Raw genomic sequence first — 15,147 nt, 5'->3', positions numbered from 1 at the left:
CCAAGTTAATGTCACTTGTCTTAAAAGAGCTATACAATACTTGTATTTGATGTATTTCACATCAGCTGAGTGTACTTACAGAAAACAGTGTTGAAAAAAGAAAGACAGGTTTGAGACTGAATGTGTATATCTACGATCAAAGTAGGCTGTGTGCTTGAACATCTGCTCTGCAAAGCTGTTTCTGTGAACACATTTGTACATCCTCAACATGTATAGTATACATCGGGACGTATATTAACTGTTAATGTGTATTTTTCTGTCACTGGCCACAAATTCAATTCATTATAATGCAGATCCACCTTCTGTGTCTTCTTTTTGACTGCAAGTCACAAAAGTGGTGCTTTCTGATTCTTTTCTATATGTTAAAGTATTGTAAGCATACTTTACATAAGATACACTATCATTCACCTTATTTGAATATGTACAGGATGGGTGATTGTTTTACCAAAAGACTTGGTCCTGGACATTCCCTTTGGTAGCAGAATGTGACCGCGCTCTACGCCCGTGTGAAGACCTCCATGTAGAGTCATCCCTTGTCTCTCAAACAATGACTATCATACACGGAAGAAATGAAAATAAGACACTTATGAGACCATCAAGATCCAAGTAGCAACAATCAAATCCACAAATACATGAGGTCAGTGCTGTTTTTGTGTGCTGAGTGTAGGTGCACTCACACTGATCTCTGCTGGTGTTATTCTCCTGCTGGTAGGCCGCTGCTTGACAGTGGCCGCTCTGTAATCCGCCTCCGAGGGCTGAGAACGTAACATGGACTCCTGGGACGCCAACATCTCATCTAGTCTCTCTGTTGAGAAGGAAATAAGCTAGAATTAAACACTGAGACCCAAGTCCAGGGAAAAGTGCCATCATGGCATGAGTTCATCAACAGCTGAAAAACTCATGCAGTGTTATGATTAAAACTGTAGCTAATGCATAGGTAAGCATATTGCTGCAATGCCAGAACAATGAAAATGAACCAGTATCACACAATAATCTAAACAATTTCAGATTAAAGCAAGATGATATTACGACATAGAACCTTATCGTGTTATAACAAAAACTATAATTGATCTCTTTATCTCTGTCAAGGACATTACGTTTTCATTGGTGCCTTCTTTTGGCAATTCCCTGTCTAGTAGATCACCCAACTATGTTCCCATTAAATTTTGGTAAGAATCTTCCCACTGATGATGATGATGATGATGATGGTGATTGAAATGATCATATTTTGATACAAATTTGAATGTAATCTGGTTTGTGTATGCAGGATTAGACTAGATTCACAGTACAGATTTGATGGCAATTTAACTTTGACATGGGAAGTCTGTTTACCTGGTGTCATAATTGATGAAACCAGGTAAAGTCGCATGTGGAGAAACTCGTGTAGAAGCTGAGGCTAAAGTTGGGTTTTTATTTTATTTTTTTATTTTAAGTTGTGATTTTCTTTTGTTGCAAAAAAAGCCATTGAGCAGAAGCATTCAGTGCATAATGTACATAGAAGAGCTCCATATTCCAACACTGACAAAGAAGTTGCACCGACAGGTGGTGGGAGAGAGGAGAATGACTACCAAGCTATCATCTCTGATGGACAATCTCTCCCACCCCCTGCAGGACACCATCACAGCACTGGGCAGACCCTTCAGTAACAGACTGAAACATCTGAAGGAGCGTTATCGCAGGTCGTTCCTCCCTGCAGCTGTTAAACTGTACGACAAACACTGCTCTCAGTAGACCACACATAACCAGACTCCTCATTCCTCGCTGTACACAAGTGCAATATACATATACAGTATATTATCCAATGTCAAATATTTGTTTATACTGTAAATATCAAGTCTGTACTGTATATATTCAGGAAACTATAATGTACATTTTACATTCTACTTTAACTTGTTTGTTCTTTATATATTGTACATGTTTGGTAATGCGTGTTTATTATTTATTATCTTTATCTTTACTGCTGCTGTAACAATGTAAATGTTCCCACTGTGGGACAAATAAAGGACTATCTTATTTTATCTTATCTTAAAATCATTTGTTGCTTTCTGTTCCATTTGCCCGTACTGAATTCGGTAAAATGGTCCATTCTGCACCTTTTGCATGAAAGACTAGAAACTGGGGAACTTTTATTGAGAGCTTTTAAATCCAAACTGAGAGTTCTTGAGGCTGACTCCACAACATGCATTTGTTTTTCATGCTAATCTGGATTATTTTATTTGTTTTTGGTTTCAACTGTGTACATTTGTAACTGTGGAGTGTTTGGTATTTGCCTGCCTTGGCCAGAACTCTCTTTAAAAACGAGGTTCTCAATCACAATGGGATTTTCCTGCTTAAATAAAGTTTTGATTTCTTTTTTAAACATGAACTTGTGTGTCTCAGTGACATCTCATCAGATCAGGATGAATTTGATCAAGCTCATGTAAGACGGTCGTGGCTATAAACAGGTAAAGTTCTAGATCCACAAGGGTTAGTTAAAATTTCAGGTATGTAAAGGACAGATGACAAAAAGCCTTGGTGGAGGTCAACTCCCCTTGATGTGTACTCCGGTTATGAACTGGCACAAAACATGAAGTAAAATGGAATCACAAAGAGCACAAAGATAAGCCACTTCCTCACTTAATCAATTCTGCACAAAGATTCTTCATTTAAATTAAATAATAACGTGAACATATCTTGATATAACAGAGTAATTCCACTTCTTCTTTTTTTTTCCTCTTTATGTCATGAGTATTGTATTTTACAAAAATCTCTATCTCAGTACTCTTCAGTGCACTGATGACTGCGAGGGAATGGGAGCTTAGAGACTGAAAAAGAGACAAGAAAAGTGGAAAATGACTGCATATGTTTCAAGTGTTCTGCTCTTTGGTTCCTATCAAAGCTGCTTAAAGTGACACAGCAGTGATGAATGACGATGTCGTGAGGTGTCAGTTGTTATTGTTTTTTGTGCCTCAGACTCACCTCCTCTTCTCCTCCGAGCAGAAGCTTGGTGGGAAAAAGATAGCGTCAGCAGAGGAGGAGAAAGGACAAGAACAAGCCAACAGAAGTGACTATGCGAGAAGTCAGAAGACACAGCAGGTTATAACTACAAGGGGAAAGCAGAACTATGACGGGGAAAGGGGACGAGAGTGAGCAGTTTGCACGCCAGGTCTCTGGCACTCACCCAGTTCTTCAAGCTCAGCGGTCATGGATTTGGAGCGCAGCGTCAGTGTGGTGCTCGGAGCTCTCTTGGGTGGTGGGGGAGCTGTGGAGAGAAGGCATGGTGTTGAGGATGAAGTTGAAGGGGGAGAAAATCCTTTGGCTTTGCGACTCAGTGCCCTCCTTGCATCTCTGAGACGGCCAGACCATCCCGCTTTCGCTGCTTTGATTTGGTTCAACTCAGATGAACTGGATGTCTCGCACTTGGACAGGACCTTGTTGAGGCTACGACTGGAGCTCAACTTCTTCATGTTTTGTTCTCTGTTCATCCAGCGGCTTTAAATTTGACAGTCTGTCTCCACGACCCTCAGGTTTATAGTCTTTGTGTTGCAAAGATTCCTCTCTGCTGAGGAGCCCAGGGGCAGTGAATATACAGCTCAGTCCTCTCTGCGATGCCACCAGCTTTCTGAATCTTCCCATTACACACTGAACTGAATTTGTCTGCCACAGTAAGCAGAGTGAATAAAATGAGCGCGGCAAGGAAGGAGAAAATGTTGTCCATCTCACTTTTAATATTCTGCCTGTCTGGAAGTCAGCCGGTGTGCATCAGACAAGAACACACCAACACACAGGCTGCCACACACACATGCACACTCTGCCACATGGAGGAACACATGCAGATACACACAACAAACTCCCTGAGGGAGGTTGTAATGACATGGGCTGACAGATGAAGCGATAACAGTAAATATAGCAGCTGAAAAAAACGAGGTACTGCAGACTTTATACCCTAAAGCTCATGGAAAACACACACACACACTGTTTATCTACCCACTCAAACCAATAAAACACATAGTTCCAAACTGCAGACAATGACCGGTTTAAATTGGGTCACAGTAAAAACAATAAAAAAGAATGCAGCCATGTATTTAAGCACATAGCATCTGCAGTCATGCATTTGCACATTTACAACAATGCCACACACAGCAGCCATCACTGCATGCTTGAACAAACCCCAAGTTTCTTAACAATAAACCCTCAATGCAGCCAAATGAACTCCCTGTCTTCAAGATAAAGCAGCTAACACTCAATGCACCAATGTAGCTCGACTGATCTCTAAATCCCACAGACGCTCTGGAGCCCTGCTATCCTGCTGCTGCTGCTGTCAGCAGCCTCACATCTAGTGTACATACGCCATCCTGGGTAAAGTCCATAACAAACATCTTCTCATCACCAGGCTGCACAATCGGGTAGAGTAGCAGAGGAGATGGAGGAGGTTGGAGGAAGAGAGAGAGAGGAGAGAGAGAGGAGAGAGAGGGATGCTTTTGCTGTAATGTAATGCTTAATTCAAACATGCAGTGTAGTCACCATGGCAACGGTGGCAGTAGTGAGGGTTTACATGGTGCAGTGTGTGTTTTTCTGCAAGTGTATGCAAGTGTGTATGTGCGAGCACGCATCTGTGCATTTCTGCAAAAGTACGGCACAAAATGCAGAAAGTGTCCCACTGAAGGCGCAGTGCAGGGGGAGACAGTTTGAAACTGGAAACTGTCTCATCTCATTCTCCCGTCACTGAGAAACACTAGAAACACTCCATCTTGTCTCCAGCTGTTTGTGTTGTCTGTCTCCCTGCACTTCTATCCACAAGACATGTAGTTAAAACCCAAATTAAGAACCCATTATATTCAAATCAAGCCTTATGTTAAAGTAAATGTGTTAAGAAATCAGTGGCCGTTAGTTGCTCAGTAAAGAACTTTAAAGTGCAATGCTTTTTTTTCAAATTACGATGAGGTAAATTTGAGAATGAGTCACACTTTCTTCTGTATTGTCCTCACTATAATCCTTGAACATTTACTGAATAAAATGTATTGTTAGAATCCAGAAATACTGTGCTGCACTGATGACGACAGAATGGAATAGAATAAATAAATAAATAAACCGAGGAAGGTTAAACATTATCTGTAATTTATGTTCTACTGCAGCTTGAATTTCTAAATAATGTTAAATGTAAGCCACTCTGGGCTGAGTGGGCGTATTCTTCATGCATGACACAATAACAAAAATAATCAATCAATCAAATCTATCTCTGTCCATTCACATTTCAGTTGAATTCAAAAATCAACAGCTGTGTTATGCATCTATTCCAAAGCAAATATCTGTGTTCTCAGCAGCTTTGAGTGTTGGAATGATTATGTCATACGTATAATGTTCAATACTGAAGTTGTTCATTAAGAAACAGAGACAATGTTTGCTGCTGTGTATCAATCTTAACTCTAATGCTGAACATAGCCATTATACTGTGAGATGAGCAAATGTGCAGTAACAACACTGTGAAATACAAACCAAAATTAAAAAAGTTAGACATTCTGCACAGCACAACACCTAACTGTCATTTACATATACAGTATAAACAACTTTCAACTGGAAAGTTGTGGGTTCGATTCCCCGCTCGGCTCGGGTCCTTGAGCAAGACGAGTAACCCCACATTGCTCCTGACGCCTGTGTCGTGACAGGAAAAAAATAAAGTGCTATACATTGACATGCTGGATAAATTACATCTAAACTAGAAAAGTGTCATTAAAATACAGACCATAATACACTATTCTGCTGTGACCACTGTTGTTGTTTTTGGTTTCATTCTGAGTTCACTAGAAACCGATCATTTGATAGTAACATCATTTTGTCCATTACACTGCTGACACATGATTGCCTGGGTGTAGGTGAGTAAATAGGCTGTTGTGTAAGAATAATAATAATGATAAAGTAATTAGTGAGTTTATATGCTTTTTTCTTTACGTTTGAGTTAGATAACATAAATATCATGTCGCTGTCTCAAGATAAACCTGCAAAACATTTTTTTTCACTTAATTGAAAACCTGCAGGGCCACACGGTTGGTGTAGTGGTTAGCACTCTTGCCTTTGCAGCAAGAAGACCGGGGTTGGAGCCCCAGTTGGAACAAGGGTCTTTCTGCATGGAGTTTGTATGTTCTCGCCGTGTGTGCGTAGGTTTTCTCCGCAGTCCAAAAACATGCACTATGTGTGTAGGTAAATATGAAACTCTAAATTGACCATAGGTGTGAGAGTGAGAGTGAATGACTGTTTTTCTCTATATGTGGTCTTGCAATGGACTGGCGAACTGTCCAGACTGTGACCCCGCCTGTCGCCTGATGTCAGCTGAGATTGGCACAGCTCCCCCCGCGACCCTCCTGTGGAGGATAAAGTGGTAGAAAGTGGCTGGATGAAAACCTGCAGGGCAAACCTGATGCATGTTAAACTATATACTCACAGAAACCACTAACTTAGATGTCAGGCCCACTGGTTGCCTGGCAACTGGTCAGAAACAAGTCAAATTTCAGCACATAACCCCCCCGATGGTGTGCTGTTCTTTTTATAAATTCTCTGGATTTTTTTTTGGCCTTTAAAAAAAGAGCAATTCTATAACCCTCTGTTTAATGTTTATGTCCAAAGCATATTTGACAAACACAAAACATAGGGGGCATTGATGTTTCCTTCTCTCTCTGTGTAAAACAACTCATTCAATTATGACAATTGAGCAAACTCAACCTGGTGAGGGAGTTATTCAAGGCTTTATAGTGGAGCTACATTTAAGATTTTGTGTTTGCTCTCACTGGAATCAGACATATCTATATTGCATTTTTCTAGTCTTGATGCAGATGACAGCTACATTCATCGATGAGACCGGATGCCTCAGACAGAGGTCATTACACTCAGCCCTCAACTTTCTGACCACATTCCACTGTTCCATTGGAACTTTGGAGTTAGCTTTTTTCTTGGATATATCATTTGACTCACACATAAATCTAATTTTCCAGAAAAATTAAAGTAAACTAAAGTATAGTGAGATAATGTGTGCACAAATAAATTGAACAAAACTGAATAACCACTCCAAAAGCTGTACACTACAGTTTTGCCATTCAACCATTCACACAAACATTTTTATTCAGTGCAGTTTTTTTTAACCCTTAGTGCTCACGTGGTAATTTGCTGTGGGAATAATACACAACTCCTTATATCGACATCCTGGTGGTGTGTGTTTATAGGTCACATACTCAGCTTTACAAAATTGTGTTGTTTTTTCCGTCTTCTTATGTGTTGTTAGGTCAAAGTTATGATTCATTTTAAGTCACAAAATTAGACTGTTTTCCTTTTTGTTCATAAAACGAGCCAAGTGAACTTTGAACCGTGGCGTATTTTCAATCTTTTCTCCAAAAAGGGGGTGGAGTGGCTCAGTGGTTAAGACCCTACCTTGTGTACCAAAGACATCATGGTCGCAAGTTCGATTCCACCCCTGGCTAATTGTACTTGATTCCATTGTAAGTCGCTTTGGATAAAAGCGTCTGCTAAATGAAATGTAATGTAATGTAAAAAAAACAGTATCAGACTGATATCAATACTTCTTCATCTTTTATATGCTATTGCCGAAGCTGCCAAGAGTATTTTGGGGTGAAATGTCATTGCCCAGGGACACATCGGCACGTGGACAAGCAGAGCCAAGGGTGAAAGTTGTAGGACAACCCACTGTAGCACGGATTCATGGCATCAAGAGAGACAGGTACTGAACAGTGGGTTTAAGACAGAAAGAGAGATTAAGAGAGACCATTTGTCCTGACCCTTAAAAACTATAGGTTATTCATCACTGTCATTGTCTCACAGTAAATGTGAACGAGGAAAACGCTTGCACACAAACATACACATGCACGCAGTCCTGAGGTCAAAGTGCTAGCACTGACTGTGTGGGAGCTGAGTACTGGTGAGGAGTGGTTGACATGGAAACCACAAATATACAGCAAAGAAACATGATTGAAATCACAAAATTCTCTTTGTATGAAAACAAATAGTTTTCCTTATCATAAAATCCACTATCAAACAGCTTCAGACGTCCAGTAAGACAACATAAGCCCTGCTTCAACAAAGAAGGCACAGTGAGTGAGATGAGAGCATGAATCACAATTTCACATTTCTCAATAGGGCCGTGCATTTTCAAGACATTTAATAAAGCACTAAACTATTATATGTATTTTATAACATTAAAATGCAATGTTAGGCATGCTTATGTATCTTTTGTGTTGGTGTAGTGCATTAACAGTGCATTTTAGTTCAGCTACTTTTCTAATACTGTATATTAGTACTAATTTATATATAATTTATTAGGTAAATATTTTATTTGATATAATTGACACTTTTAAAAATGTATTTTTCTTTGCATATCATTCCTTAGTTAATATCTCAGTATATGTATCTTAGCACAGGCTGTGAAATAGTGTTTCTATGAAGAGAGGAAGCAGAGGAGCGTCTAGCATTCTTCTGGTCTTTACCTTTCTTGCGAATAACCTCCTCAGACTCTGGTTTGCGCGAGACAGACACCACCTTCATCAGCAGCCTGTTGCCTCCTTGCCGGATCAAGGACACTACCTGTTTATGACCCACCTTCACCACATTCACCCCGTTAACCTGAGAGGAAACACACAGAGGGAGACACACTGACACAAGTGTTACCTTTGTTTTTCTTCAATGCTGCTGATGAAGGCACCACAGTTACCAAATTCTAGACAAGGGGAGATACTACTACTATCCTGCCTATGTATTAGTATGCATCCATCAACTCAAAATGGGTTCTGTCAGGAGTGAGCGTTTGTTTGTATACAACAGCAGCGCAGGGGCGGGCGGGGACAAGCACTCCTGAACGACTGGGTTTTTTTGAGCAGTACAACTCACTTCTTTGTGTTTTTGGTTGTACGTCAAGCTCAAGAATGGTTTCCAACATCTGTGTCGACATAAAAAGAATACCTTCCAGTGTGCAGCACAAGATCTTAACACTGCTATACTGAGGAAACACACAGAGAGACGTGTGGAGCTCACAGGATTCATCTGATGGTCTCAAACTTGTGGCCCGCAAATATGAATAAGAATATCGGGATTTTCCCCAAAGTCATTTGAGTTTGGGACCTTTTAAGATGTTTTAAGTTAAAAAATAGACGCTCTGTACTTCGCTTTCTCTTCTGCGTTCAAGACGACCAGCAGTGTGTTCAGCCATGAGAGGAAAAAAGCAAGTGAAGCGCCGTCTTTAATTACCTCAATGAGGAAGTCTCCTGTCCTCAGACCGGCCCTCCACGCCACTCCCTCCACATCCACAGACTCCAGGTACTGCAGGGCAGGAAACGCTGGGGTCGGGGTGAACTCTTCGATGGGCGTCTCAGCTGTGAGGAAACACAGGGAGAGACAGACAGTTCATACAAATCTATAGCTGCTTCTCCACTAAATCAAGTGCAGTCCGCAGAGAATATTTCGTGAAGAAAATGCGTCCGTTTAATTCAGCAGAATTTTAATTTCCTTTGAGAGAACAATGTATTTTTCAATAGTTTTACCAAGATTACATAACTGATTATGTACAAGTGTTGTCTGCCGCACCTAAACAATGTCACAGATACATGTAGAGGCAAACAATACAAACAGGTCCTCACATCAGTGACACAGGAGAGTTCACACAGGACCACTAAGTGAACTACACAAGTGAACTACAGTGTGTGTGTGTGTGTGTTCAGGGCTGGTGGAGAGTAAAATAAATAACGAGTAAAAGAGAGCAAAGTGAGCCAAGATGCATGGTAGTGAGTGATGGAGCAGTAACAGACTCCCGGCAAGGCGCCTGAGAGGCGTCGCCATGGTAACCAACTCGAGTAAGGAGCTGGCACGTGCGAGAGTAAAAATTAATTTGTGGCGACGTCGACGAGCAGAGGGGTGGTTTTGGTTAAAAAAAATAAATAAAATGCTGAAGGTACCAAAAAAAAAGCAATTGTATGCAAACACTGTGGTAAAACGACGGAACAGAAGGATACGAAGGAGGTGAAGGAGAGCAGGGAGAAACAAAAACAAGGACAGACTGAGGAACAATGAAATGAGAGAGGAGAGTAAAGAGGAGTGTGTGTGTGTGTGTGTGTGTGTGCAGAAGCTCAACACCATGTGTGGGGAACAGATGGGACAGCGAGCTGACAGCTCAGCCAAGGATGATGCTAAAGCGCGCACACACACACACACACACACACACACACAGACGCCTGAGTGCATCTGAGTATACACGCTGAGTGTTGACCAAAGCTGATCATGTTGTTGACTCACACAGTAACAGCTGAGTGGCAGCCATAGTCAGTGAGCATCAAACCACTTCTCACTTTAAAACTGTCACACGTGTTGAAAACAAACATGACAAGGCAAAGAAGTGTGTGTGTGTGTGTGTGTGTGTGTTTTAAGCTCACCTTTTGCTCCCCGCAGGACAAAGCCAAACCCCTCATTTTCTTTTTTCTGTAAAACAGCGTTCTTCTCCTCTATGATATAATCACTGTGAAGGAGAGAGCAGAGGGAGAACAGGTATGAATCCAACACCATCCTCTTCTCACACACACACACACACTCACACTCACAGAGAGTAGGTGAGAGGGGAGGCAGAGGAGTTAAGAGGGTAAGTTGGTGGGGTTGTGGAGGGTGATGGGAGACACACACACACACTTTCCCTTTCCTCTTAACCAATCAAGTTAAAAGCCAAGCAAGGCACTGCAGCTCAGGTTTCCCAGAGGTTACACTAACAGTGAAGCCCACACACACTAAGGCACACACACCACACACATAACCACTGCATATGGTAAAAAAAAGAACAAAAGAAATTGCAATCATTTTAATAGACAATGCAATTATTATATGGTTCATAATTGGCACAACTGGTCATCTTCAGTGTTCAGTGTTTATGCAAGAAAGAACATAAAAAAAAAATGCAGAGTTGACTTTTTTGGGGTATACCAACAAAGAAACTCTCATTACATTTCTGCAGTGCTGTAGAACTTCATCCAAATTTGGATATCTTTCAGATTTTTGCCATTGTTTTGCGATTAATCCTAACAAACCCTAACAAACACACACATAAACAGAGAGCGAGAGTGAGCGAGCCGGCCAAAGAGAGAGTGAGAGAGTCCTTGCAATAGTAGAAGAGTGAATCAATCTCCTCCCTGATCCTTCAGATGAGACTGCAGCCGAGGAGGATTTAAAGGGTTTTCACTAAAGAAACTGACAGAGAAGGCTCAGATGCAATATTATCACCTGATTAATGATGGAGGGAATAAGGAGCAAAAAGTAATCGAGCCTTTCATCACTGCCTGATTTTCCTGAGTGTTGGGAAGTGAAGGCTGTTGTGGTGTGAACCTGTGCTTGGCTGCTCAGCATGCTGGGCATTATTATTTCAAGCTGTGCATTTGCATTCAAAGCCTGTGAGGCACAACCAAAGCAGAGTTAGTAAAGCACTCTCTGACAGCAACGTGGTTGTCAGCATGAGGATTAGTTATGTGTACAGTTGTGGCCACATGGCGGTATAATAATTAGCAATAATTGTGCAGAAGTCACCAAGTTAGACTGTTTCTCTTTCCTTTTTGTTCATAAAAACGAGCCAAGTGAACCATATTTCACAAAATCAATCTGATTTAAAACATTCTGAGCACTTTTTGCTCAGATGTGTTTATAAAGTTGGTGAAAACACACATACTATATTCTGAACTCTGGTTTTAAAGTGCGACTCCTTCCTTACCAGCTGAGCTAACAGGGACGACACATGATTCTTTGACAATTTAAAATAACACATTATAAACCCGAAGCTGCAGGTCGTACAAAATCTGACCGAGGGCCGGACTTTGGACAAGCCTGCTTTAGAAGTTAGCACAGCGGATCATCTGCTTCCTTCTTGCCCTATCCCTGATGTCCTCTTCTGTAACAAAACTAAAACTGATCACTAAATATTACATTTCTAAACACTGGACCATTACACAATACTGTGGCGTGACTTCAGATATCTTCAATTCTCTTTACGACACGCTGACTGAGGGCACTGCTGAACACCATCACCATTATTTGTCATGCTACATCAGATGGAGAGAGCTTCACGTGTCCAGGCTACACCTCAGTGGGTGACTGCAGTCTCCATTAGCAGAGTTACACAACACAGTCTCTCAGACTTACCGGGGAAACGCACAGCTCCTGCTGGTGGAGGCAGAAGTATTGAAACAAGTAGGGGAGGGAGGTCAAACTGTTGCTTTCAGAAAAAGCTATCTGCCCACTTTTGCAGCAATTATTATGCACGGAAAAGTATGTTGGTTAAGCATCGGTCCAAACCCCTTTTATCCACTACACGTTCATCTCTGCTCTAACACGCCACATTAATGCAATATACTCACTGTCCTTGTTCAGAGTTTCTCTGCAGCTACATAACACGATGAAGTAGACGCGCTGATCTCGCACAGCGTTCCCTGAAAATGAATCTGCCCGTTGACATTTGTGAAGCTAATATTCCTTGGACTGCAGTTCAGATATCCATTAGAGATCCACAGAGCTGCAGCATAACTCACTGTGTCTCTGTTCTATCTATAGTCTTCACCAAATTATGAACAACTACATTTTCATTCTGTCAATCACATGCTGTATCTGGGCCTTCACATTTTATTGACCCAACATGTGGTCATTTCAAAGAGTGCTTCATTCAAATCTTAATGATATACTTTTGCTGTGTGTGAGCCTACATGATGGCTTTTTCGTGCCTGTTGTAATGCTAATATTAAAGCTCTAGTAACTTAGGTGACATTTAATCCACCTAAAACCAAGAAAGCAAAACCCTGACATTTCACAAAGGAATAAGAGAGTGCACGGAAACAATACTCCACTCCACTCTGTCTCTCGCTCTCTTTGTTTAGTGTGGCATTAAAGCGATAATTTGCATTTTAATAAAAACCTTGGGCAGCTTTCTATTCCACTCTAACAGATTTAAGAGGGAGAAAAAAAACACTTTGGCTCCAAAACCTGCAAATGTTGTGTTTTTGTTCATCTTTACATTGTTATTTATCTTTTCATTACATTGGATGCTACCCTTTGTGCTGCTGTGTCGATCACTATGAGGGAACAAGGGAAGCAAATCATCCATATAAGACGTGCATGTCTCCACAGACATAAACATGCTGATGAACTGTTATTCAATAGACTTCCATGTGCATTGTACAGTTACATTGCACCGGGTGCACTGGCACATGGTGTCTATAGATGGCAGCAACTGCAAAGCACTCACACATTTTATTACATGGACTCCATTGCCTCTCTTAAGGTAACAGAGCAGTGTGTGTGTGTGTGTGTGTGTGTGTGCAGTACAGTATGCACGGCACCCTGCAGTGTTATGAGAGCTATACCAGACAAAGAGGATTTACCTGTATGAGGTGAAGTTGTCGTAAGATCCCACAGTGTAGTGTCTGAACAGTCTCTTAGTGCGGTCCTCCCGAGTCTCTGTAAAACAAATCAAATGCCTTTTTAAAACAACTATTCTGTAGTATTTAAATTTTTCCATAATACTCTATGTTGTCTGTGCAAACACATCCAAAAAGGCTTCGATGGATTGATGGGTTCAGGCAGGTAGGTAGACAGAGAAAGTGATTAAGAGCAGCAAAAAGGGTCAGAGGTAGAGCTTCCTCTGGTGGTACATGGGAGAATAATCACAAATACTGTTCTACTAGCTGCTGAGGAATTTTGACTACAGTGCGTAGAAAATGATATATATTAATATAATAATATTATTCCCTTCAGATACACCTCCAAAAGTGGCTGTATCATCCAAGAGCTTTTGGAGGTGACAGCTGTCTGTGTTGTATCTGAAGTGTGATGTGTATACAAGGTGAAGAGAAGAGGAGAGAGTCGTGTTTTCCCTGTGGGACTCCCGTGCTGCCGAGGTATTCAGATTCAAGAAAGATATAAGTGTAAACATTACTGAACAATATCTTGCGCTCACATTATGTTGTTACTTAGACTGCACTACTATCACGTTATGACAAAATTGTCCTTTTGGTGTCATATTCTTGGCAGCCAATCGCCCATAAGTCATCATGTGAAATGACTCGAGCAGTGGAGTGTTTTGATAGCGAGGTCAGCTGTTCAACGGTCTTTGCAATGACGACAGGGCATTGTGAAGAAATCACTTACCAGCACACAGAAGAGGAGTAATCATTATTATTATTATTGTTATTATTATCATGCTTCATTTATCATAAGCTACTTTGTAATCAGTGAAATAGTGTTTTAATAGGAAATGCACAAGAACGGGCAACATGTCCAGCTCAATTAGTATGGAGTGTTTGAGTGTGTGTACTTCCTGTCAGCGTGTGGGTGGATTTATCCGATGGGAGTGCTGATAGTGATTGATGCCCTGTAGTCATCCCAATAATGCACATCCACTAAACAACAGTCTGCTGACCACACAGCCCAATACTCCTTTAGGCCACAGAGACATGCTTTAAAGGTCCAGTGTGTAAATTGTTTGACTTTTCCGGCTTTAAAATAAGCTTTTTTTTACTGTATTTACTTAACTAACTAGGGCCCAAACAGATAAATTGGAGGTGTGTTTTACATTTTGCTTGCTACACAAACGATGAAGAATTACATATGTGTGAAGGTCAGTTTGGTTCCCAGACATGGCCGGGGTTCTCTGTTTGTTACAATCTACAGTCTCACCATTAGATGTCACCATTACTTACACACTTGACCTGTGACAGAACATTATTAGTTTTCCCATTTTTCCCTTCTTTCTTTCAGCTCACCATGACATCTACATGCTTGCAAAAGTAAAAAATCATTTAATAATACATATATTACATGTCAATGATGATGACAAGATTGATGAAAAATTACAGCACAAGGATTCATGTTTTTATCATTGTTTATCTATTCTTATATTTTAGATTCATGTTTTTATCTATTCTTATATTGTATTTTTATAGAATAGATACCCTGGATGAAATGTAATACTTACAATGTGTTATAATATCTCCACCACAGATTTTAGAAGATAATTCATTGGGTAACAGGAGAATAAATTATGTTTATTATTATTTATTATTTATTGTGTTGTATTCACTGGGTGATACACCTACTCAGTCACACACAAAACAAGAAAAAACTGGTCTAAGAAAGTATAGAATGTAAGAA

At 40.6% G+C, this 15,147-nt stretch overlaps 1 protein-coding gene across 2 annotated transcripts in view; it reads right to left on the bottom strand.

The window, feature by feature from the left end:
* shank3a (SH3 and multiple ankyrin repeat domains 3a) overlaps window positions 1–15,147 on the bottom strand; it is a 161,101-nt gene that overhangs the window by 12,535 nt on the left and 133,419 nt on the right. For both annotated transcript variants that reach the window (XM_044035860.1, XM_044035861.1), the window contains 8 exons: window positions 13,380–13,455; window positions 10,404–10,486; window positions 9,226–9,350; window positions 8,469–8,604; window positions 3,161–3,241; window positions 2,959–2,982; window positions 678–805; window positions 446–551 (listed from right to left, as the gene is read on the bottom strand). In XM_044035860.1, the coding sequence (XP_043891795.1) occupies window positions 446–551; window positions 678–805; window positions 2,959–2,982; window positions 3,161–3,241; window positions 8,469–8,604; window positions 9,226–9,350; window positions 10,404–10,486; window positions 13,380–13,455 (759 nt within the window). The remainder of the gene's footprint in view (window positions 1–445; window positions 552–677; window positions 806–2,958; window positions 2,983–3,160; window positions 3,242–8,468; window positions 8,605–9,225; window positions 9,351–10,403; window positions 10,487–13,379; window positions 13,456–15,147) is intronic.

The sequence above is a fragment of the Solea senegalensis genome, linkage group LG10, assembly GCF_019176455.1.
Source record: "Solea senegalensis isolate Sse05_10M linkage group LG10, IFAPA_SoseM_1, whole genome shotgun sequence".
Lineage (NCBI taxonomy): Eukaryota > Metazoa > Chordata > Actinopteri > Pleuronectiformes > Soleidae > Solea > Solea senegalensis.
This window is presented reverse-complemented; position numbering and strand designations above follow the sequence as displayed.